The sequence below is a fragment of the Chiroxiphia lanceolata genome, chromosome 1, assembly GCF_009829145.1.
Source record: "Chiroxiphia lanceolata isolate bChiLan1 chromosome 1, bChiLan1.pri, whole genome shotgun sequence".
Taxonomy (NCBI): domain Eukaryota; kingdom Metazoa; phylum Chordata; class Aves; order Passeriformes; family Pipridae; genus Chiroxiphia; species Chiroxiphia lanceolata.
Genome location: NC_045637.1, coordinates 129570630 through 129597378, shown reverse-complemented (window position 1 = coordinate 129597378; position 26749 = coordinate 129570630). Strand labels below are relative to the sequence as shown.

The 26749-nt window shown below is 36.9% G+C and overlaps 1 protein-coding gene across 5 annotated transcripts in view; it reads right to left on the bottom strand.

The window, feature by feature from the left end:
• Positions 1 to 310: 310 nt before the first annotated feature.
• Positions 311 to 26749, bottom strand: part of ICA1 (islet cell autoantigen 1) — a 71020-nt gene continuing 44581 nt past the window's right edge. For all 5 annotated transcript variants that reach the window (XM_032702945.1, XM_032702955.1, XM_032702959.1 and 2 more), the window contains 8 exons: positions 25552 to 25677; positions 25266 to 25364; positions 17806 to 17900; positions 15663 to 15712; positions 11811 to 11852; positions 7784 to 8059; positions 2931 to 3026; positions 311 to 1242 (listed from right to left, as the gene is read on the bottom strand). In XM_032702945.1, coding sequence (XP_032558836.1) covers positions 1121 to 1242; positions 2931 to 3026; positions 7784 to 8059; positions 11811 to 11852; positions 15663 to 15712; positions 17806 to 17900; positions 25266 to 25364; positions 25552 to 25677 — 906 coding nt within the window. In that variant the 3' untranslated portion in view covers positions 311 to 1120. The remainder of the gene's footprint in view (positions 1243 to 2930; positions 3027 to 7783; positions 8060 to 11810; positions 11853 to 15662; positions 15713 to 17805; positions 17901 to 25265; positions 25365 to 25551; positions 25678 to 26749) is intronic.

Genomic DNA, 26749 nt, shown 5'->3' with positions numbered 1-26749 from the left:
CGACACTTAGTGCAATGTTTTAGTTGACATGGTGGTGTTTGGTCAAAGGTTGCACTTGATGATCTTGGAGGCCATTTCCAACCTTTATTATTCTATGATCCTTTTCCCCTTCTTTTGCTGTAAAAGAAAAGCAGCGAGGCTAAGGGACGTGGCCTTGAGTTCAAATTTTCTAACTGTCCTACTGGATTTACTATTCAAAAACTAAATGAACTGTTAGGTACTGTCTAAAACTGGTCATGTTTATCTTTGGATGCTTGTTATGTATCAATCAATTCAACAGCACACCAGCATTCCAGTGGGAATAAAGTTGTGGTTTTTTGTCAAAATCATTTTATTAAAGAGTTAATGTCACAACAAGCTCAAAATAACACGTGCTTCAGAAATAAATGGGATGAAAAATTCTCAGAACAGAAACATGAATGGTTTGAAGGGATGATAAAGCATCAGTTTGAAGAAACTTCTGCAAACAGGTGCAAATTCTGTTGGTGCAATGGAGAAAAACCTCAGAAAAGAAGCCTCCTGGGCATGACTTCTGTTTATGTAGTGCAGTTTGTCCAATAAGTTAAATCAGAAAGGCAAAATTTTCCATGGCTGCACAGACCCAAAATTACTTCTTCAATAATTAGCCCCAGCACAGGTTTTTCACTGTGAGTACTAACAAAACAAATTCAGTTGACATCTTAACATAGCAGTAATATATATATTACAGACATGATAGATGTTTGACTCATGCAGCCTCCTCAGTTACATGATTTTGTTTTTAATTTACTCAAGAAACATTATAAAAAAATAGGTTTGCAATTTGTATTTCACTCCAGTGTTAGCTCCGCATCACCCCAGGCAAAGACAGTGTTTTAGCAGATAATCTAATTTGGCAAGAAATCTGCCCTAATTCTTAACCTTATTTTTGTAAATCCATGTAGAAAATAAATGTGAACTCTTTATACAAAACAAGAGCAAATAACTGCACCTATATAAAAGGGGATTCATTCCCTTTAATTTTATTATCATGGCACATACTTTATAGTTTCACAACAGCATACTAACTTTCATTTAGTTTTTTTTAACTCCAAAATAGTGTTGATGAAGGGAAGAATGTGAGTTACCAGAGGCAGCTGACTCATGCATTAAGCAATTCATGTTCTTTATCAGTTTTCCCAACAGCATCAGGGTTGGATAATGGGTCAAGGTCAGCAAAGAGACTGAACCAAGCAGTCAAGTCTTTAGGATTCTTTGTAGATTCTGGAAAAAAAAGAGAAAAAAAGAAAGGAAGAAAAAAGAAATGTACCGACTTGTCAGCTATCTTAAAACAAAACTGACTGAATGTTTGACTGAGGTCAAACAAATGCCATGCTATTGTTTAATTTATTACTAAGGGCACTTCTGTCAAGAAAATCAGAATGAATGATTGCATTTTAAAACACTATCTTTATCAGAATATAGAACTTTAGTAAGGATGAATGTTTTACATCTGTCTGCTGTGTATTTTATATGGCTCCTGCCATGGGAAGTACAAGAACACTTGAATTAAAAATAGAAACAATCTCACTCTGTCTAGCTTTGTTTCATGAAAGGTATTTGAGTGCGCACCTGCATGCCTGCAAAACAGCAAAAGGGAAGTGAAGGCAAATTTTACTTTCAACCTCTCTTACAGGACTAAATTCCTTTGCCTAAATCCAGTTCATATGACTGTTCTGTCTCCCCTGTATACAACTACACAAGGTCATTACTCATCTGGAATTAAGTTTTAATGGGAAGGCATTGGCTGGAGGGAGAAGGGTTACACTTGATAGCCAGTCCCAAGTACAAATTTCTAGTATTATTTTGATGAATATAAACAAAATGTGAAAAGGGAATACGTTCCAACAGCAGCTGGACTATTGCACCCCTGTGTCCACACTGAAATACATATTTCACAGAGGTCTCCTGCTTTGCTTTGTTTTTGTGACGCTATGCCCAGCATGTATTATAGTGATAGTGAAATAAGATGTGCTCTTCCACTCAGAGAGATAATGTCACATGACAGTTTTCTTTGTGACACAAGGAATTTACAGACAGAATAGGCTCTGCCCGGCATGATGCTCATCTTGGTGTCTGCAAGGCTGCAGTATCTGCCACTTTCATAACCACAGACTTCCAAGTAGCTAAAGGCTGTTCCTTTTGCTGGTGCCAGTTCTGTGGCTGTGTAATTGCACTAATTTCCAAAACAGCTTCCAAAACACCTTAACCTTCTATTTTTTTTTTCTGCTGAGCTGAAGAATGTCAGGGGAAGGAATACATGTCACCCCTTTCTTCTTCACTGAACATCTTCTATTTTGCTTCTGATCCAATGTGAATGCACAGAATAGGTACAAAGTGGCAATAAGAATTCAATGTAATCCTGGTTCACTTATCCAGAAAATCCTAGTCGAAGTCATCAGGGCTTTGTCTCAGTAGATGGCAGGACTATGCACACTTGGCTCAGTTGCAAGAACTGAATTAAGTTTCAAACAGATGATTACTGACATGATGTATGTTTATCAAAAAAAATTTGCAATTAGGGCTCTTCTGCCTCTTGTATTTTAGCCACAATGCTAAATCCTAGAGCTTCAAAACATTGTTCAGCTTAGACTAAGTGCATGCAGGTGCTATTCTGTGTGACTCAAAAATTAAAAGTAGTATAATGAAATTGTAGCTTCAGCTCCCTTATTATATAATTACTCTTTTGACGTGCTACTAGCAGTGAAGCCTAGCAAAAAATATAATGTACATACACAGACATAGCATACATGTAATCAAGCTGCAGCAGAGTAATTAGGGGCATAAGATTAAGATGTAGCTATTACAAAAACAAATTTTATTATAACAAAGTAACTGAGAAGACATGATAGATACAAGAGTCACAGCTAAAAAGGAAAAGTAAGAAACTGAAGAAAATACATGACCATCACCTTTCACAGGCGTTTTGCTTTCATTCACATTCAGGCTGTGTGGTTTCTGTGCTGGCTGTGGTCTCGATGGTGGGCTCACACTGTTAGCTGCCCATCCTAGAATTCAATAATACAGCAGCATTAGCGTGAAGAATTACTTTGTTAACTCCAACACCCCACTGTCTGGCACCATCAGACAGTGGAGCAGAATATTACATTTATGGCCATTCATATCTTTCCTTGTATACAAGAAATCAGCAGTCAGATGCTGCAGATGAGCAACATCCTTAACACCAGGGTAGCTATGGATCAGTTTCATCATCTCTGGATTCAGGTAACTATACTCTTTTCAAACCTTTAACCTGGCTAGAGTTTTGTGTCTTTTATTGAATCACAGTTAATACTCATTCACAGCAAGGCCAGTTCAGTAATAAGTCAAACACAGCTGTAGGGAGAAGAATATCACTTACATCTGGGTGAAAATAACACACATAATCAACATTTTTCCACCTTTCTTTACTTTTACAGTTCCAAAGACTTTCAGTTCATCCACTGTTCCAGACAAAACCTTATTCAGAGACCCTAGATTTTTTAATTTTGAAATAATTCTGAAAAAAAAATATAGTAAAACACTGAAGAATTAAATTCAAAATTAATTACTTCAAGTTAACTTAAAGCTACATTTTAATGAAGTATCTTTTTTGTTCTTTATTTGAATGGATCTTTACAGCAAAGAGAGATTAAATATGCAGGAAAAAGTGAAACTTAGTATTCAAAATTTTTTGTTCTTACATGCATACTTTATAGCCACAAAAGAGTAATGATAAATACAGTTAATGAGGCCAGATGAGCAGGCTGGCAAAATGACTAGGGGTGGCATACTGTGGAAACATATTAGGAAAAAGAAAGCAATTTTTGTCCTTGGCTTAAGATATTTAAGTTTTTATCCTTTATTACATTTATAGGACTGGAGGTTGTATTTATAACTTAATTAATATCTCTTTTTTAAGTTTGGCCTGGTCAATTACCCACCCATCTCAGAGACCTAGTATATCTAATTTGGAAGTGTCACAAACAGGATTGCTCATCTGTGCACACAGTTAGCATTTCCTTATTCAGTTTCCTTTTTCTATAAGTTTACGCTCTCATATCCTTTTTTACTCTTCTTGTCCTTCCTCCCCTTATTTTCTGCTCTTTTGGCACCCCTGTCAGATATTGGTACCCAGTGTCCTGACAGTTTCTGCAAGAGCCACGCAAGTCACATCATTCCTTCCTCTCTCTAATAGATTATTCTCATCGCTCTCTGGTCTTACCTTGACTATAAAAGGTTTGAAGCCCAAGCTGTGCTATTAAAAAGAGGCAAGAAGAGTGTTTCTGTAAAATCAGATGAAATAGGAAGGAAATTTAAAGCCACAACCATCCTCTGTTTCTCTAAGGAAACTAACCAAAAACTTCTTACAAATCTGTATGCAGAATGCTCACATGTATTTGTTCTACACAAAGGTGATACAGGCTTGTGAGCCAGCTTGTGCCCTCTGAAAATGAGGTTTTCATCTTTCAAATAAGCAAATGTTTTTCATAAATAATGAAAATTATGACATTAACTCTTCAGAATGACATACTTTTCCAGGCGTTTTCTCTGCCTGTGTTACAAACAAGAATGGCAAAGGACATTATATACAACTACAGTAGTCTGTAAGGCTTTTTGCGTGTTTGGAGATGTACTGTGAGAAAGTGTTTTGATATGTCAATGAATGACAATGGCTAAATTGAGCTACTTAAACAAATAGGGGCAAATCCTAATTTGATAGAAATGAATGAGAGTGCTGCCTGCAAACGTTCTGTGCGAGTCCCAGTGAATTCAGGGAGATCAAGACGTGGCTGCCTGAGACATCACTGATGTTCCTTTACACTGCTGTGACTGGCATACCAGTGAACTCCTTTGCAGCCCTCCTTTTGAGCCCCTGCACCAAAGTGTGGTAGGCAGCACATCCATGAGAGGTGCTGTGGCCTGGGTGTCTGTTTACTGAAATGCAGGTGGCACAAGTGCCACTTAGAAAACAAAAAGAATCTAACAACAGCAACAAAAAACACAACCAAAAATGCTCCAGAAAATACGTGATGCTTTCGTAATGAACTTACCCATCTGTGAAGGTACTGGGAAAGACTGACCAAGAATTTTTATTAAATACTTTCACAAATTATGTCTTTAGCGAGCTACAGAGAACAACTTTGCCTTTCAAAAACAAACCACAGCCTATCAATTTGAAAGCAGTTGCTGGCCCTAAGCCTGTTTTGGTTTGCCTGTTCACAGGATGGCTTTGTTACATGACTAGACAAAAGGTTATTGCCGAGAGAGCAAGGAAACCATCAGCTTGCTTTTCAGTTAGCATCTTCACAAATGTTACCACAATGAAATTTAGAAATGGAAATGGTGAGCTGTGCATTTGCTTACCAACCAGAATTTTTGCACATGTAGAGAAGATAAAGAGGAGCCCTTAATGGTATAAGTAAGTAAATGAGGTCATAAACATCATGAAAAAAGAAAGCCAGTGCTCTCTCTGAAAAAGCAGAAAGGCAACCAAACTACAAAACTGTATCTGGAGGAGAATCTAAAAGATTTGTTGGGAGCACACTTTGTTTCTATTGCATATATATATATATATACACACATACACATTTATATGTATTTTAAACCAGTACCTGGTGGCCCCATAGCAATTCAAAGTCCCATTGTGCTAGATCCTGCCTATAAATACAGCCAGAGAAAACTCTGAGCTGGGAATTCCTGACCGCAACAGTTTATAACCTGCATAGCATTGTGCCTGTTTTACAGATTAAGATCTGAGGCAGAGAGAAAACAAAGCCCCAAAGATTTATGAGCGTGCTTAACATAAAATAAGTAAGTAATCCCACTGAAGTTAATAGAAAAGTTAATGTGCTTAAAGTTAAGCATGTGAGTTTTAAGAATCTTTATGGTCTTAAGGCCAAATTCACACAGGAAGTATGCAACATCGAGGCTACAGTGTAGTGCTTCACACTTAATAATTATTAAGTAATCCTACCACACAGGGGAAAAAAAGTGTAGGAGATGTATCACAAGCCCTCAGTAAAAATATAATCACTATATTCTAATATTTCCTACTTGTATGTCTAGATATGCTTATATGTCAGTTAGTATTTTGTTTAAGAAAAAAGTCTCTGTTCCCATATTTATTGATAAGTCAAATTATGAAAGAGACATTGTGAAGTGAAATGAAATGTAGTTTAAGATTAAAGCTGAGTTTTCACTAGATATAAAATGGACCAAATTTCACCTTTTGTTGAAAAATAAACAAAAAACTTAAAAAGAAAAATAGCCTATGAAAGTTAGTTTAAATAATGCATTTTACTCAGCAAATTAAGTTAGCTGGGAACATGCTGATTATCAGATACAATCACTCAGCTGATTAGCCCTGACTTTTCAAATGCCAGTACACCAATTACCACGATCTTCTGCCAAAACCTTGGAAATCCATTTGAAAACATCAACATATTTTGCTCTTCCAGTACAGATTTATTCTTTTTTTTAATTCAAAAATATTTTGGGATACCATGTTGACTGGACTGGATTTTCCATTTCTAGTGTTCCTTGAATGCAACATAACCGAGTTCTGATTTTGCAGCCAATGCCAGTGCCTTGTGCAAATGAGAGCTAACAGCTGTCTCAGAAAGGATACACAATCCTGCTTGCTATTTATACCTCAAAAATATTTTTCCTACAGAAACATATTTACATTTAAAAATATGTTTAAATGATATTTACATTTAAAAATGTAAATTACGCTGATATGTAAAAATACATTTAAGAATATGTAAAGCTGTGGAAAAACCCCCAATCTCATAATAATTCTCTTGCTATTTTCAGTAACTTGCTTAAAATCGCGTATCTTATCATAAACATACATCTAAAACTGTGCATCATTACAAATGTCATTCCCCCATTTTCCAACTAAGAGCTGAAATCAGTGAACCCAGACATCTTGCTCTAGGGGTGCTGGTGGTAAGTGTATTAATTGTAAGGTAAATTTGACTTTCTTATTTTTGCCAAAATGTGACAGGTCATTTTACATCATGAGTGATTCTACCAGTTGCACAGATTCCAAGAAGTAATCTTCAGGATAGAGTCAGCCTGCTAGCTTTTCCTATATCACTCTTCCGCAAGTGAGATTTAAATGACCTGGGACAAAGCCCAAAAAGCCAAGGTCCTTCTCCAGCTTGCAAAGCCCTAGGAGAAATCTAGCCAGACTGTGAGAAGGATGAAGGTAGTTGCTGTTGGCTGGTTATCACCAGCCTATCTTTCCTGTCTCCCTTCCTCAAGGCCAAAGCAGCAGCAGGAAAGCTCTGCCCTAGTTCCCCTCTTTCTTTCTCCCCCAGCAGTAGCTTGGAAAAGCCAAGAGAATCAACTGCACAGAAGAAAGAGGAGAGAAAGAGCTGCATCAGTAAACAGACTGCAAGAGGAATCCACCTGTAGGTTTGCTAGGATGAGACAACCCATTCTACCTTACCCATATCTGTATGTGCAATGTATAGGATGCTTTGGAGGAAAAAAATGAATGAATGCAATTGTTTTTCACTATGTTGTTTAAAAATACTATCCCCAGACAAAATACAGTAATTATTTTTGGTTCCCCGGCCCTTTAACAGAGACGAGAGTTGTGATTTAAACAGTAGAACCCACTCAAACAGATTTTCTGTTTCAGGGAAAAAAATATCTCAAAGGCCCATAGAACATTTCAGGAAGCTCAATGAAAACATTCAAGACAGTAATCTTGACTTTAGGTTTTAGGTACTTAATACTTCACACATACCAAGAGAACAAGATGAGCTCTCACCATGTAAGGATGACTGCAAGTCATTCATGTTTTGGTCTAGCAGCTGTGAGGGCAAGTAGCCTGATGGTGATGGTACCACAGATGATGAAGTATTCTCCCCATCTCTAGTTGAAGAGTTCGTGGTGAGATCACCAACCTGTCCAAACACGGCTGTCCACTCTTTGCTGAATTCCCCCTCATCCAGGGAGGAAGCATTGAGGATCTCATTCAGTAATACCATGTCATCCTTATCACCAGGTTCTGGCTCCAAGGACCTCACAAACTGTTCCTTTGAAGCTGTCTCAGAACAAGAGATTCAAGAGAAATAATTTTTTAGACAAAGCAGGAACTTCTTAAAAAATAACCACTCTGGGTTTTGTACGTTAAGTGAAATGGAAAATTTTTGCATGAATATTTTTTTTTCTCTTTTAGACCCAGTTCTATTGGACATCTGGGTTTGTACCTTATGCAACAAATAATTCCTTGATTATCATAGATAACCTCACTGCTATTAACACTCACTTCTCGTTAAAAATAATACTATAAGTATGCTTAAAAATCTATTAAACACACCAAAATCATTACGTAGTCTAATATTTAAATAATTGGAGAAGACTACTTTTATGTTGCTTCTTGAAACATTATGTAAAACTCCCAAAAAAATCAGATTGATATAAACTGAAAAAAAGGTAAGAGTTAGGGATTATTCTAGAATTTTGTAAGAACATACTTAAGATCATCTTTATGACCTTCTGACCAATGCTTGAATTATTGGGGTATTTCCCAATGAAAAAAGGTTACTTTAATGCACAGTTAGATTTCTACACTGTTCAAACCTGTAGTCATTTTTTTCTTCTCATAAGCTGCTGAGAAATAACTGGGGCCCACTTTCCTTCTGATTGCCTGTGCTAGTTTTTCCAGTACCAGAACTGCAGCTGAAGAAGCTCTTAGATCACTTGAGCCATTACTCCTTAAAAAAAAAATTTCCTATTTTAGAAGTGTCAAATAGTTATATAAAATACACAAAACTGGTAACCAGGATCATAATCCTTTTCCAATATATTTGGAACGTTAAAGAACTATCATGGAACCCCAAGTGTTATTTTACTTGGAGCTCCACTGTGGGAGTCTGCAGTTCACAAAAATGGTGGTTAACAAGGCTGATAATGTTACGTTACTGAAATCCACATCAGTTTATCTTAATTATGCCTATTTCAAACTTGTGGTAAGGCACAGAAGTAACCTCACTTTTCCAAAGGTGGGGTAGATCAGCTGAGCTCTCCAAGTTGCATAACAACTTACAAAGATGCTTTTTAACCCTTTTGGTTGGGATAAAAGATTGACAGTAGCAAAGTGTCAGTGCAACAGGCCATTTTACTGAAAGGCAACAGCATTTTCAGCAAAGTTTCCTTTTAATAGCTGTAGTAATTTATAATTAAATGGTTGAAGTTGAGTCAGAGGAGGAAAAAAAGTGCAAAACTGTGTTTTAAAATAGACTCATGCGTCAGCACACACACCTACGTACTAAGAAACTGATAAACAAACACACAATAAAAGGATTTTATTCATTACTGAAGTCAGTTGTGAGATTCAGCTCCTTTCTAATTCACATTTTTATATACCTCTGTACTCCCTGACAGGGCCTAAAAATCAGAAATAGAAACATTACAAACACATAAATTCTCCTGATGTTCCCACTAGACTATAACTAAAATACCATTGAAAACAATTTATTCTCCTGAATTTTCAGGCTGTTTTCCCATCTTCAGATAAACAGCAAAGAAAATTAATGTTGTCCAAGTATCTACAATTCCCTCAAGTCATTCAGCAGGTGAGGCAGAGGGGTAAATCCTCCCATAGGGGAAACACACCTGCTATTTCAAAGGCACTTAAGAACTCTGATCTCTATGGGGCATCATCATCTCAAAGCTGCTTTCAGGAAGCCCCTGCAAGGGGAGATGCAAAGGGAGCAGCACTTGTAACAGATCCGCTAAGACACACCGCCAACACCGCACCTAACCACAAGTGCCCCAGAGCGGAACAGTTGCAGCAGCACAGCTCAGAGCAAAGCTCTGCTCTGTCGGGGTAACCACTGCAGGAGTCCCATTCTTACCAGAGGAGAAAGTACAACACAGAGCTTTACTTCTAAAGAGCAGTTAGGTCTTGCTGCAGTGCGTAATGACCACCAGAAATCTGAGGAGTGACACATTTCTTGGCTCAGCAGTCTTTCTGATGTTCCTGTGGGGACTGTGCACCCGCCGCAGGAGAGGGCAGGGGTGGTGTTTACGCTCAGGCTACCTCGAGTAAGCAGCAGCAAGTTCTATCCTTGTTTGCAATAAAGGTTATATAGAAACCAGTCTTGCTTACTGAGATATTACTTATGTGGTATTTCTGCTAGATTACTAGAATGATATGGACTTTCTCACTTCATCCGTAAATCTTCTATTACCTCTTTTCCTGTTTCTCTGTTTTCACTGCCCATTTTCAGACCAAATCCTTTTTTCTGTATGCACATGCTGCCTTATAAATGTCCATGAAAAAAAATCCAAAACTTCCAATAAAACACTGAAAGAACAATGTCACTACATTCTTTTTCTAGTTGTTTGAACAAGCCTCTAGCAATGCTCATATTCCTTCACAAACATGCCTCATTTTGCGCGTATTAAAAGAAACGAAAAAGTGAAGAGAAACTAAAAAAATTACAACAGTACATGATTGGCAACACAGGATTAAGACTTCCTTCTGAAACACACATGAAAGTGTACCTCTAACCATACTGGTTCACTTAAAATAATGCAATATTCAATAGCCTAAAGCTAGCTAGTGTGTAAAATTAAGGCAAATGGCTGATATTTTAAAAGTGCCATAGCCATCCTTAGCTGATGCAGACACCCCACAACAGTTTTCGTATCAAGGTAATTATTTGACTAAAGAAAAAAGAATCACACAGCTGAACTTGTATGAGCAATAACTATATGCATTTTCTGTACCTCCACTAAGAAGGCCCAACAAGGAATGGAACTGAGTAAGAAGAAAACCAGAAAAAAAAATGGCACTATCAGACATGCACTGACCTTTTTTATTAACCACAGAAAAGAAGTCATTGCTACCTTATCTATCCACAGATTAGGGCTGCTTCTGCACAGACAGCTGAGGAACTATCCCTGTTTCTGCTTTCATGGGTGATTCCCCACATGGATAATTTCCCCCCAGTGCAAGAAAATGCCCGTGGCAAATCCAAAGTCAAGGTGTTCGCAAATGTCCTTACCTACCATGAAGGCAGAGTCTTAAATACAATTACACTCTCAGTCTGACTGACTAAACCACACAAAGGGATTTTTTTCTTTGCTTCATTTGCTTTTTGAGTTGCCCCAGTTGTTTTTGTTGTTGAAGTTTTTTTTACTCATTCTTCTGAGATATATGAGTGAAAAGCAAATGGAAAATTACAGGCAATACTCTGACTTCATATGAAAACTCAATATAAAACTTTTACCCAGATCTTTCACATGTTATATGGTTAAACAGCACAGCCTCTTGAGCAATCATGGAAGCATAAAGACAGCATAATGGATTTAATTAACTCTAGCTAGAAGAAGTCACCAGTTCTTATATAGTTTTAAGAGGACTAAATTATTTGTTTCTGATATGTACATTTCTAACAAAAAATTTTGTGGTCACTAGTGTATTCCCAAGAGTTGTAGTTCAACAATTAAAGAACCAAAAAAGAAAAGTTTGTGAAATGTTATAGAAGGGGTAAGTTTTACAGTGGAACCCTCTTCAGTGGGGCAAACAGGATATACTCCAGTCTACCTAATCTTGAATTAGCTGGTACAAAACATTTTATCCCCAGTAACATTTACTTCATATTACGACATCAGGAGTAGTGCCTCTGCTAAGTTTCCTTTAACACTATTTAAATAGTGCTGTAGAATAATTTCATTCAACCTTTCAGAGTGTGAAAACACTTAAGAACTAAGATTAAAGTTACACTTGGTGACTATGATGGAAAGAAAAGCAGATGAAACAGACATGCACAATTATTTCATACCATTTTCTTCAGGCTGCAGGTCTAATAAGTCATCTATGGCACCTAAAAGAAAAAAAAAAGAACAAATAAAAAAAAAATTAAAAGCAACACAGGAAGATCGGCGGCACACTGACAATCAGTGTGTATACATCTAAAGGTAGTTTTGTTAAGTCTCTTCACCTGAGTTCTGCTTGTGGCTACAATTTCCTTGTAACATGGAGATGACATCCTTGCCATCATCAGCTGTAACCAAGATCCATAAACATGTCAAACTGCACTTTGCAGGAGACTATGCTTATAAACAACGTCACTATAAGATCAACATGCAAGGTGGTTGGTATTCATGTTTTAAATGAGTCACGTTTAAAATAAGCCTGGTCACAATGGATGAAAGAGCCAAGATACAAGCATTTCGAAGAAGTGAGGCAAATTGCTGACTAATAAATAACCTGAGGGGGATCTTCCTTTGAATCCCTGACTGCCACCCTAGGCCCTCTGCAGGCTGAGTGCACCCAACTGAGGCAACTGCAAGAATCAGACAGGTCTCTCCTGTCCTCCAGAAGCAGAGACATCTCTTTTAGAAGCTTGTACTTAGACAGGCCGGGAGGGATAACAAATGTGCCAGGACCTTGTCACTCTCTAAATACTGCCTTCCTTGGCAGTATGTTCTTCTTAATACCAACTCTGGGAATAGGGAAAAGGAATCTTCCCACAAAGTACCCCAGGTCAGGATATAAGTAACAACATCTCCTCTGCAGGAAAGTAAATGGGCTAAGAACAATGGGAGGGAAAATGTATACCTGAGGGTTATAAGCTAGAGGTGACAAACCACCACCTTAAACTCTCAGCAAGTCTCACAGATGAGACATGGAGTCAAAACAATCATCTCGATTCTGTCTATCAGCAAAGACAAAGACAACTCCCTCAGGTGATTAATCCCATTTAAGACATGTAGCAAAGCAGGAGGGATGAGCTACCTGCTGAACATGCCTTTCTCCCACCATTAACCGTTGGGGAAATTTAGCTCCTACACAACTAAGTTTGTAGCTCTAAAGGTAAAGGAAGGGTTTGGTCACAGTATTGCCAGATCTGGAAAGCCCATCTGCTGGAAGCCTCGCACGAGAGACTGGAAAGGAGAAATAAAACTCTCTACAGGGAATAAAAATGGAATCCCAAACCCTTTCAAGAGAAATGCTAAAACCTTCCAAGAGAAACTTCAAGGTGTGTTCAGAACTTAAAGGAAACAGAACAGCTTGCTGTTGATATAATTTTATTTTTATAAGGCTTTGCTAGGACGGAAATGTGCTATCAGAAATAGAATCAGCTGGTCATTTAAGAACCCATGACCACATCTGATTGCACTCTGTACACAGACAGACAGGAGAGGCATAAACACACATGAACAAATATACATGATGCTTTCATAAAAGGACAGTGCATAGAGCTAAAGAGGGAAAAAGCCAATCCTAGACTGACTGGTAGAGGGGAAAAGAAAATCAGAAAGAGAAGTTCATGATAGGTGGGATATGGATGGCCATAGTTATGTAATGAAAAAGCTACAGCTGTGCTGGAAGCCTGCCTTAGTTGAGTGGTAAACATCATGGAGACAATCTTGAAGACATCCATAGTATATTAGGGAAAATGCAGAGCAAATGATAAAGAAATGAAAGTTACGAAGTAGAAGTAGTTGGTGAGGAAAACTAAGAAGCAACATGGCTCCCTCACAAGAGGCACTATATCTGTATGACTTTTGAACATAAAGGGTAGTTTAAGGAAAAAAAAAAATCTTAGCAATGTCACAGACCTGCTACTGTATGGAGATGGAAAAATTTAGCAGAGCAGTTAGAAATATTTCAAAACACTTCAGTTCCTTTTAGGGGTGATGGAGAAAGAGACAGAACAAGGTATTTATATTATGGTGAAATATTTTACAGTCCATAAGTAACTGAGATTCTAGAAAACATCTGCTAAGAAAATATAAGTCAGATTTTATATCCAAGAATATTAAAATATTTTGTCAAAGATATATCTGATCTAATTAATTGCAAAGTGGGTGAAACTTCAAAACACTGGAAATGTCCTAATATTGTGTCATTACTACAAAAAAACCCCATCCAAACAACAAAAGTAATTAAAGAGGGTGACTCAAGTAATTGTAGGTAACTCGGGGCTGGTAGCTCACCATTACTCCTAGTTAAAACACTAACAGAATGCCATTCAGTATAGGATTCAGCAAAAGAACATGAGCATAATAAATGCTCCTATAATAATTTACTGTTGTTTTTATGGCAAGCAGATCTAGTTAAAAAAACACAACTAATTTAATTCTTTGATAAAACTGTGAGCTATTTTTCAGTAAAGATATTTGTTTAGAAACAACTTGACTTTGCACTGCAGAGCCTTCCAGCTAAAAGTTAGCACTGAGTAAAACGTATAAAGAACATATTGAACAGATTAGGAATGTGACAACTAACAGATGTCAAAAACACATTGTTAGGAGAAATAATTGCAAAGTAGAAGTGTTTCTAGTTTAGATCTGCAAGGCTTAGTGTTTTATCCATTGCTATTCAATGGCTTTAGCAGTCATCTGGAAGTAAATACAAAATCACCCTTGAAAAAAATGTGCAAACAACTAACAGACTATTAGAGGTGGTCAGTCAGGCCAGTCAATCAGTTTCTGTAGTCAGAGCTGGAGGAATTTAATACCACCAACTTGTAAGTTATATCTCTAGGCATAAGGAATATATGCCATGTTTTAGAAAGGATAAATGAGTCCTGGAAAGCTGTGACCAAAAGGAACTGAGTCCTGATAAACAATAAATTCAGATATGAGTTTTAAACTTGATGTTGCAGCAAAATGAGATATCCTTCTTGGATCTAGAAACAGGAATGTGATTTTACCTTCTAAAAACATGACACATGAGAACAACATCAGAAATCTCTTGTACAGTTATATATTTGAAAAGGGATTTGTAAAGTGGAATGGAAACAAAACCCTCAAAAATAAAGCAGAAGATGTCTTCAAGACATCAACATTGTGGGTCCCTTCCAACTTGGCATATTCTGTGATATGGATAGCCTGTTGAAATAAAGATTTGAGAGGAGTCTTGATTTTCATGTAGTATTTTTTAAGTATCTTCAGGGAGGATAAAATATGACATATTAAAATTATTCTCCATTAATTTAGTAGAAAAAGATATATTAAAAGCCAGGAATTGTTAAGGTTGGAGAGACCTGTGGGGGTGATCTTATCTAAGCCTTGAGCTATGAAGTTATTTTGTCTTGAAGATCTCCAGGTGTGAAGATTCTACTTTTCCCAGCACTTCACTACCCTCACTGTAAACACCTTTTTCTTAGTATGTACTCAGAATTTCCCTTCCTGTCACTTGTGCCCACTGCCTCCCATTCTTTCCCTATGCACCTCCAAATGGAGCCTGGCTGTGTTACTGTGTAATAAACAACCCATAAGGTCATTGGCAGCAGCTGAATATGACTTTGCCAGGCTTTTGGGCAGAAGTTCCACTGAATTCATCAAGTTTTTCATGGAGTACATGTTTAATCACTGGAACAAACTAGTGAGCTAAGTGGCACACTTCCCTTGCCTCAACACCTACTAACCTGCAGAATACTTTCTTGAAGGCTACATGCCCAAGGTAAGAATTAGGCTTCAGAAGACAAGATCTATCTGAGAGTGACTGAATGAAATGCAGTGGGATGTAATATGTAAGAGATTAGTTTTAAGAGATCTTCCTGGCCTTAAGTTTTATGTGTTTGTAGGGATTTGCTGGGTGAAACTGATATAGGAAATAAACAAAACAAAACCCCCCATGTTTTACAGCACTTATGAAGTTATGATAACATGAAATAAAATACCTGAATAGTTTGATTCCTTGGTATGGCTCTCCTCTTCTAATGAAATCAACCTTAATTTGAAAGAATAAGAAAAAAGATTGAGAAATTAATTCTAAGGCTCTAGAATAATAATAAATTTTCCTCTTTTAGGTCACATTGCTACAGAATCATATCAGTAATAAATAAATAGTAAAAACAGATGGACTCTTGCATTTGCTGTATATGCTGGTCTGTTGTTACCTTTTATTGTTTCATTGGTAGAAGTCTGTTGAAAGTGAAAATTAGATTGAAATACCAACTATCAAAACCTACCATCCTTCTATTTTTAATATAACTAAATCTGTAACGAAAAGTATAGTACATTCTGCTTTTCCACATCTGGTCTTTCATAGCTATCATGGAGGTACAACTGCTCCCCCTCTCCCCCACCCCCACCAGAAAAAAAAGCAACCAAAAAGAAACCCAACCAGTTTGCCCTTCTCTTTTTAATAGCAAGTAATTAAAAATCAACAGACAGGTGAGTTTTGTCCCATTTCAGCAGATTTTTAAAAGAAAAGATCAGCAGTGTTGATAAAACAAGCTCTCAACAGGAAAAAAAAAAAAGCTGCGGTTTACATCCAGTTCTTATACAAAAGTAATCTCTTCAATGAAGAACCTATACTTTCTAACTGCTATTACTTTGTGTAAAGTCATTCAAGGAGTTGGGAATGAAGTAGCCACAAAGCTGATATGGTGCTGAAAAGGACTGGGTAGGCACATTCCTCTTATCTATCTCTAGTGACAGGACAGAAGGAGCCACCTCCCAAGCTCTTGAGGTTAGGCTTGTGGTAGACGAAAATCAGATTCAGGCCACATTCTATTATAATGAATGTTTACTGTGAATGGAAAGTTCATGAGGACTTTAAAAGCTTTGTTTTATACAACATCTAGAGTCCTAGATGTTTGTTTATGATTTTATACAGCAAAATTGTGACATTTTTTCCCCTCAGGTTTATGCCAGACAAGGTAAAAGATAATCCATAAATAAAAACAATTGCAACCATGACATGGCATCTTATCATTTGCTGGTAGGTGTCAATGCACATATCTTGCATAAATCATGCATTCATTCTAGAACTTTATATTCAACATTGAGGAAAACAGTTATTTATTACATTCTTTATTATTGTCACATGAGATGCAACAGATTTAAGGGAAGTGCTGTGGTGACAACCACCTGCCAAATGGTACTTGGTCAAGTCCTTTCTAATCTGAATAACACCAAATCTGACCAATTTATAAACTGGTTCTGGTTGGTGGTTCTGAATCTAAACCAGAAAGAGGACTGAAAACCTGAACTCTTTAAAAATCCATTATTATAAATAGTTGAGCAAAATCCACTAATCAGTCAAGCTGTTCTCTGCTTTTTGACAACTGATCCTTTGCTGGGCACTTCATTGTAGCAAGGATAGTCAAAACAACAGGTGGCAGCAGGATTATATCAACATTGCATCTTCTGGCAACTGAATCCTGATGGTCAGGTAGGGGAGAGATCACATCTCATTCTCCAGTTCTCCTGTTCTCCCCTCCCCATAGCAGTCCATTCATAAGTCTCTCTCACCTCAGTTACAGGTAACTCAAACCTTGACAGCATCAGCTCACTTAGATGTATGTTATACTAAGTACCTACTGCTTCATTGGATTACTAACTGATGGTGTATACATTACAAAAACTGATTGCTGCTCAGAGCAATCAGTAATCTATATCCTATTCCCAGGTGAAAGGAGATGCTGCTGAAAGGTGAAATACAAAGCTCATATATCTTCTCCCAGGTATAGTTGTTTACCATTTCTCTTAATAAAGAAAAAATGAAGCAAAAGCTGATAAAAATAAAAAAAAAGGCTAGGAAAGATGAAAAATACGTAAGGGTTTAATGGGTCTTTAAAGCTCTTAATTTCACCATAAAGTTAATTAGTTTTCACACATTACAATATTTCAGAAATTCTTGTATTGAGCTAACTAGTAAGATTAGACTAGCTGTGTCTATATTTCTACTTCTAATTTTATTTTAGAATTACTTATAATTCCACTTACATTTCTACTTACTTTTGGTGACTTTAACAACCACGAAGCAGATTATAAACAAAAATATTATTATTTTAATATATAGGACATGTGACTTACTGACTTTGCTGATCTTCCACTGAATTAGTGCTTTCAATCTGCAGGTCCTCCTTTTCTGCTTTTTCAGTTAGTTTATTCACAGGATCTTGCAAGCTCTAGACCATAACCGTAATATAAACAAAGAGAAGAAAACAAACTAGAATCAGGGAAGCAAAAGGGTGTCATTTAAGGCTAAATCAGATTATAAAACCAACAGGAATTAGCAAGAATGGTTTTGAGCTATATCTGAGTCAATGAAGAAAATTAAAAATGTAGAAGATATTCAGTCAAGTCTGTGAACACACTTGGTATAAGAAGGTGACACTCAGCCACTTCTAAATTCATGTTCTGTGTCCAATATTTCTCAGTAAATATTTGAAAGATTTCTAAGTAAAACCATCTATTCTATGTGCAAAGCAGGCACCGACAGCATGTTTATTTGCTGGTTTGGGGTTTGGCCTCTTTTTTTCCTCCTTGTTCTTGTGTTTTGTTTTTTTGGGTTTTTTTTTGGTTGGTTTGTTTGTTTGTTTTTAAATATGAGAAAAAATAGTTCTTTACATCTGTTTGTTCATCATATACTGCTTCTTTTCTTATTTATTCTCTTTTTTTCCTCCACAACTATTCACACAAACTTGGCAATTACAGTGTAGTGAGAATATACTACTTGTATCCTGAACCTGAAAACAAGGGTTAAAAGCTTGGAAGATTAGTCTGATAGAAGCCAGGTGCGGTATTATGAAACCCTACTGTCCTTTTGCAATCTGAAAAACTGTGCTACAAGACAATGATGTGCAGTTTCACGGTCACCATTTTTATAACCAAAATTAGAACAAGTGAACAGGCCAACACATAAAGTGTTATAGACTGACTCTTCAAGTGATAAATACACTACCAGTCGCCCCTGTTATGCACTAATTAGGAATTCTGTATGAAAATTTGAAAAAATGAACACAGTAATTAAGTAATAGCAGATGTCAGCAAGTGAATATTTGTCTCTATCAAATGGTTTTGCTCTAAAGGTGAAAAAATTTTCCTCTTTCCAAAGCCCAACTCAGTTTCTGAAAAATAAAACCATGTTTCATGTGAATAGTCCCAATCATTTGTAATTAAATTTATTTTTGTCACGCTGATAGTCACAGTAGTGCATATCACCCCAACTTTTCCTTCTGCCCCCCAAAAAGCTAAGGGTAAAACAAAGAAGTGACTTTTTGGCTTAATCTGTTGAATAACAGTTAGAGTGCCCAGGTCATCTGTCACAATAAAAGTATTCCCAGATATGTTACAGGTCTTGTGTGCACTGTCCTGTTAACCAGGACAGAGGAGTCCCCAGAAGGGGCATTCCAGTTTCTGCTTGGGTCAGTACTTGTCTGTATGAGGAAATCTACACTTCAGTGTTTTAGAAACCAAACTTATGGATCTATCCTGCACTGAAGTTGCTTTCCCCCCCCCCTTTCAGTAAGCTAATTCTACCTAGAACTGCTGATTAATTTGTCATAAGCAACCTTAGCATGCAGACATCATAGTCAAAAGATGAGGGACCAGAAAGCAGCAATAATAAAGAGAGACATTAAAAAAGTTTACCTTATTCTGTGAGTTGCCACTTTTTTTTTTGACACTGTGGCAGTGTTAACCAGAATCACATGTAAGCCTACTTCTTGGATTCTGAATAAGGACATTAGACAGCTCAGCTAGACCACCTATGAATGAATCTGCATTTGTACTGGGTATTGATTCGAGTGCATTTCTTGTACTATTAAAATTGATGGGCATTATTCCACTGACTCCAAGAAGACCTGGATTAGAGTTCAAAAACATACAAATATACACTCCTTGCACAAAAGTGCAGTGTAGAGAAAGACAGCACCTCTGCATTATGGGGACTGTACTGCTTTGGGCACTTGAACCATCTTGGACACATTCACAGTAGGACATACAGTCCACTATAATCAGGAGGTAACAGCTGGGGTGCTCTGCCTGCCATCCAGTACAGCACCACAGAGCCTGCCCCAGGAAGGTTGTAATGGCTTTGAACAACGAACAGAACTACTTCAACCACTGCCTAATTATACAAGTCAAAGAAAATTATCAGAAGTAGAATATTCTACATCTTCACCAAGAAAAATACAGGGAAATCAGCATCTTTCTTTAAGGAAGCATCTTTATGATGCTTTCTTTATTAGTGTTTCAGGAAATCCATATTTAAAGGACTGTGATCAAGCCATGGACACAGCACATAGACATGGAGCTCAGAAGTACCTTGGGAAGGAAACAGCATGATAATAATGGCAGTTACTATTTCCTGTATTAGAAAAATAAACACAGCTCTGAAATACAGCTTCAGTGTCATTGGAGATTATGATAAGATTGTTAAAAATCAGCAGCTGTATTTTGATGCAATAATTCAATATAAGAATTTGCTTCCAACACTATTCCCTCAAAGTCAGACAGCAAATAATGAAATTATTTTCCTCTCCCCTGCCTCTCTCTACTCCACATCTTGATGTGCACTACAAACCAAGGTACATTTTAAAAAAGATTTTAAAAAGATAGAGAATGTGTATGAAATAAAACTGAGTGTTAAAAGGACACTGTCAACCATTTTCTAAACATGAATCCACAAAAATTTAATCACTACTCTCAGGAGGCATAAAAATCAAACTATGATATTCTCTTAATTGTTTCAGGTTACATTAGAAGAAGGGAAGAAGCCCCATAATATAGAAAGTGCAGTGATTACACAGGGTTGTAAAGACACAGACTGAGTTCAAACAAAAGCAATCACATTTCAGTAGGACATATCCCTGACTTTGTTGCTCAGAGCAGACAGATGTGTAGCTTCACTCTTATGGCTGCTCACATGAATTAACATGGATTTTGTTGTGAGCTATGCCAGTATGTGGCTTAAAGTAGGATCCTTGCATGTTTAGAAAGTTATCTTCCTAGCTTCCATAATTTCTCTTTTACTATAAAAATAAGAGTAAGACAATACACACTAGCAGAGCAGGTTCACAGTCATTCACTCTGCCTAACTTTTCTGTCTCCAACACCAAAAGTCATCCAGTGATATTTTGCTTGCTCACAGTACTCAGACTAAATATCCAAGCTGACAAGCAATTCGTCCCCTGTAGAGTTAATTCTGGTTCCAGCTCAGGTTCCATTCCGAGGCTGACTGACTAAATTCCTTCACCTGCATCTGCTGCTTTCAAGTCAAGCCAAGATCATCTGGACTGCACACAAAACCTGCCCTCTGCAGTTAAATCACCAGTGTTGACAACACACTCAGCTTGCCCACAGTTCTCCCCAAGTGCCTTGGACAACTAATGCACCTCCTGACTGAGAAAAAAATCAAAGCAACACAGCTAAGGGCAGTTACAGGAGCCAGGGATGCACCCCAAGACATCATAACATTTATGAAGAAGTGCAACATCACTGAGGCGACACAAACTCAGATATATTTCTTTTGTGGGGAGAGTTGAAAGGGAAGTGGAAAAGCAGGTAGTCTCGGAATTTCTTCATGGACATTCATCAGAGAAAAAAATAACAAACCTTCCCAAAACCCTTAGAGATACAAAATCATAACCAATCGTGAATAAAGTCATGGTGTGATGAACAGAAACAAAAAAGGACACCAGACTACAGCAGAGGTCAGCAGAAGGCACCAGTGTTGTAGCATCTGTTTGGACAGAGTGTTCCAAACCATGTAAGGAGCACAGGCAGAGGCAATCCACTTTAAACAGAAATAAATGGATGCACTGAGATTTACATCTTTTGACTCCTTTACCAGGCCTATTATTATTTCTAGCCTTGTATGATCTCTTCAGGTATTATAGCATTGAAATGTAAAAAGTCCAGCTAAATATTTATTAAGTAACCAAGGCAAATAAATGGTAACAGAAATTAGAAAGAGGTATTATTCATGAAAAGTAGCCCCTGAAATAAACTTGAATTCATCTAAGTTAATTTTGAGACAACAATACCTTGAAGGCTTTACCAAACAGCAGCCCATCATCTGTAATATTACAGCAATGGATACAGTAACAGATACTTTTACATCACTACACATGGAGTAGTTAGCACATTAATAATCATCTTTCATCAAGCATAAAACTCACAGTTGGGAAATACAGCTGCAATAGCACAATTATACTACTCTCAGCATATACCCTGAAGCAAAGAAAACAAATGGGCTGCTTTTCATTAAGGGAGTTTGGCAAACATCTCTAAAGACAATGTTTTCTTTCCAGAAACAATCCCAAGAGGCATTCCAGTCTCTTTCCTGAGGTAAACCTGGTACATGAACATATATTTATACTACAAAATACAAATAGCAATTTTCCAGTACATAGCACCTCTTAATTTTTCAGTAAGACAGTCTACATCTAAGTCAAATATTAACAGTTTCCTTAATTTCTTGTTTTAAAGTAAAATGCTAATCCTACATGCATATATGCTTAGTTTAATTCAGAAGGATCACTTGTATGAGCAAAATTTAGTCCTTTATGGAATCATAAAAGACAAAAATTTATTTGCAAGCATTGAATTCAGAATTTTCTTTTAAGAAGGATCCCTTTTACGATATAAGACAGGGAAAAATATTCTAAAAGGGATAAATGTAGCAGTTCGTGCAAGAACAAGTACCACAGGTAAATCCCAATTAAATGTAGAAATGGGCACAGTGACTGTATTTTAAGCAATTATATATTCTGATTGTATATTTTAATGCGTAAAGTCGGCAACAGACATGGCAACTTCATTGGGTACATTTTTAGACTGAAAGTTTCTCCATCAGAAACTATACTACCCTAGATCAGCCATAATCATTTATTATACTTCATTAAAAATTAATCTCAATGCAGAATTAGCTTGCAGCTCCTTCTTAATATATAGTTACTCTGGCATGAACATATGATATGACTAGTAGGGGTCAGTTCCCTAACCATAATCATCTATTGTTATCCCACACCCAGGTTAGCAGAGGAGAGATGGGACTCATGGGAGTCCCACACCTTCAGAAGTGACAAGTAGAGGTGAGATGACTTACCCTAGTAATGCACCTGAAGTAGCAGCAGACATCTGTTCTCTTAGGCTACACAATCTCACCTGATGCAACCACCAAATTTTGATTTAATCTCCTTAGCAATCATTTAATGTACACAAACAGAAACTAACAGTTGGGATAAAGAGATCATGGGGAAGACTCCAGTACAGAAGACAATCCCACATTCTAGAGACTGAAAGAAATAAAGAACTGATACTGAAAGCCAGTAATATAGTCTTAATCCCAAATATTTGTTTTCTGAAAGCACAGACTTACATGAAATTTTGTAGTATAAAACTACCTCCTGATTAGCATCATTTATCACATACATATCACTGCAAAAACAGGAAATCACATCTTTCAGTGCAGGAGGCCAGCAACAAAAATGATTAAGATTCTCATAACAAAGTTAGGCTGCATCCTAAACACACTACAATATTCACAACCATTTTTGCAGATACTTTTTGCTTCAAGGGAGTGCTTGTTACATGTGGACTCAATATATTTTTTCATCATAGATTCCCAACCTAATTTCAAATTTAGATTATACTGAAATGTTTCACAGGAGGAAATTCAAAAGATAACAAGCATCCCCACATGTCTCTCATCCTCCGTCACAAGGGTACTTTGCACTCCAGAACGGGTGCACTTTCTGTACAAGTTTCTCTCCAAGGTATGCAAATGTTACTATACATCTTGAAACATCTTATGTCCTGTTCAAATAATATTTTTAGATATAAAAGAGAAAAAAGAATAAATACCCAGCAACAACATAGGCTACCTACACGAATTAGACAGAAATAGCTTTGTATCAAAGCAGACATAGAAAATTCCTCAGAAACCTTTTAACATGGGGAAGTTATGAGAACAGCCCAGTGCCCAGGCTCCTGAGCAGGACTCTGGCCATGCTAAACCCAGGCTGCAATGGGAAGCAACAGTGGGGAAGTAAAGGGTACTTTCTTCTCTGGTTTGGCGTTTAATGGGTGAGTCTAAAGGTAATTACTAGCAATGTCAAGATAGCTGTGCCCAACTGTCTCCTGTTGAAATCTGGACATAAACTCTGGCTAAACCCCATCTTCTGTGATGTGGACTATGCAAGAAAGAATCTTAAAGTTATGTTAACTTGATAGCAAATGAGGACTTTTCCTGCAAGACAGGATTCTTCAGAGGCTGGATAACACAAAATCTCCTTTTATTTTTGTCCTCAAGCAGGAAAGATTGAGCTTGAAATTTGGTTGGCTGGTTTGCTGTGGTGTTTCAAGCTGCAGAAGTAACAGTCTCCACAAGCTCTTTATGCACTTCAAAGTTCAGAAAGTGCTCCCTCCCAACACACATTCTAGAAAACATCTTTAAACACAGCAGTCATGTACAGACAAGTTTGGTATTCTGGGGTGAATTACACCATAAACCTTCAGGTGATTCTTTTCCAAGAGCTCTGAGGTAGCCACAGGCTATATAGCAGAACACAGCCCAACTTCTACTTGTACATGTCATATGCACATGCATTTCAGGGATTGAGGCTATGACTTGTAATCACTTTCAAAGTGCATTGTCTCTCCAAGCAAAGAGTGTCTTTGCCACATGCTGTTCATTCCTCACTCTTCCCAAAGGTAACCCTTCCATCAGACCTCTGTCAGACATATGTTATTCTTCTCCCATGCAAATAGTATTGGCCAATCACATAGTTATTTTATTGCCCAAAATAACTACAGGACAAATACATCTACGAGGAAGGTTCACAGAGTTTTCCACTGTTTTTCCATTCCTCTAGTGAACCTCGAATTGCAACACGCAAAGCAACTTCATATGCAGGGACAGGCCTGACCAGGAAAATACACAATGCTTAGTGATTATTATTAGATCCTTCACAAAACTCTGATCTCAGACTTCCATCAGATATTGCACATATGCCATATTCAAAGATTACAAAGGATCAGCAAATACCACTTGTCAAGCAAAACAGTATTTCCCAGTAAAGGGTTCAAAAGTGAGTAAACTATGGGAACCTTGAGCATCCACTTACTCATATTCAGTTCAATAATATGTTCTTAGAGAGTGTGAGTTTTTAAAAACAGATGCAAAGGCAAAATAGTATTAATTCATTTGTGGGATTTTGGAGAGCAACATAAACCCCTAATTCTGCTGGATTTTGCTTTTCCTTAGGAAAAATCAAACACAATCCCACTTAGCATTTAAAACACATAATTAAGTGCAGACCTTAATAATGTCTCCCTTTGAAATATTCCTTAGTCACTGCACTGTACATGTAGTTTTCGAACCTACTAATCAAAGGGACATTAAACAGAAAAACTGTAATTAAATGAAAAGATAAGACAGGGATAAATTGTCAGACAATATATGGACACAATATCAATGTGTGCTTTCTACATCCTTGTATGATCTTATTTGTTGTCATGGGGAAAACATATCTTATATTCCTTACCTTTAACATAGTGAATTCATACGGCTGATAACCTTTGAAACTTTCATGGATGGCTGCCATCGTGTGTGAAGTTTTTTCCCAAAAATGAAGCAGTGTTGTCTGCAAGGCAGGATAAAATTTCAATGCAATGTTAACTTTAATACAAATCTGTTTTGGTGCAAATTTCACATTTTCCCTCCAATAATAGTTACATATTCTTACAGTTGAATATTGCCATGGTAACTTCTTAAAAAAAAAACATATTAACAGGATCTTTCTTTTGGAGGTCATAATTTTCCTTGGATACCTGATATGTTGTTAACACATGAGAAAGGAGGTTGCATCTGCTCGCTCCCAAAAGATCCACTTTTTGACAGACATCAGTCTTCAGTTTGTCAAAGTTGAGTTTTGCATGTCGCACTTGTGCTTGAACCTTCAAACAAAGGGACAATTTTTTATGTAGTGAATTTTTTCTCCATTTTTAATGAAAGAGAAAGCTAATACAACTTTTAAGGAAATCAGATAACTGAACAGACTCGATTACAACTTCTATTTTCATCAATCCCACTGAAATCAAGATATGGCAGGCTGATATATGCTAAAATATGACTCTTACTATCTTCTATGTTATTACTTTTTGTCATATATTCAGTGAAGAAATGTTGTTTTCTACCCCCTGTTTGTATGATGGATATTACTATAAAATATATACTAAGAACACTTGGAAAACGTATTCATATTGGTATTTCAAGAAATACTGATACAAAGCCTGATAAACAAAACCAGGACTAAAAGTTTACTGCATAACAGAAAGGTGCACAATCAGAGATATCTCTACGTACCTACAGTAAGAGACAAATTACAGCGACAAACTTTAAAGTCCAGCTGCAACTCTTGTTGATGATACAGTACTTCAATATCTTTGAAGTGTTACAAAAATTTAACTCATTAAAGTTTTCCTCCTAAAATGGAGGAAAACTTCCTGTTTATTCCTGTCAGAAAAATATCAAGTCCCCTTTTCTTAGGAACTAACAATTTCAGTTTGGAAGAGGTTTAGTTTTTCAAATTGTTTTTCTACCACCTGTTAAGTATATACACATGTACTTTAAGAACATGTGTAACACCCTGTTACACAAACTGTACATGCTTGACAACAATAATGATCAGGCATCAGGGTAGAAAGTTGATGTAGGTGTTTTGTACCCAGGATTCCCCATTTTTATGACAGTTTGTACACTACCTGAATACTATATTAACAAACGAAATTTGTTTAAACTCTGTAAACAAATTTTGTTATATTTTTCTTCCAAGGAAATGGGAAACAATCAAATCACAAAACATTTTGAATGTCCTATAACTTTTTCACAGTTACAACAAAATGCTTACCCCCAAAATAAAACATTTCACAGTGGAAACAAACTACTGAATGTAATTACACATTTCCTTTCCTTTCCTGGCCCAACTCTCAGAGTAAACTCATTTCATTCAAAATATGCAGACTTAAT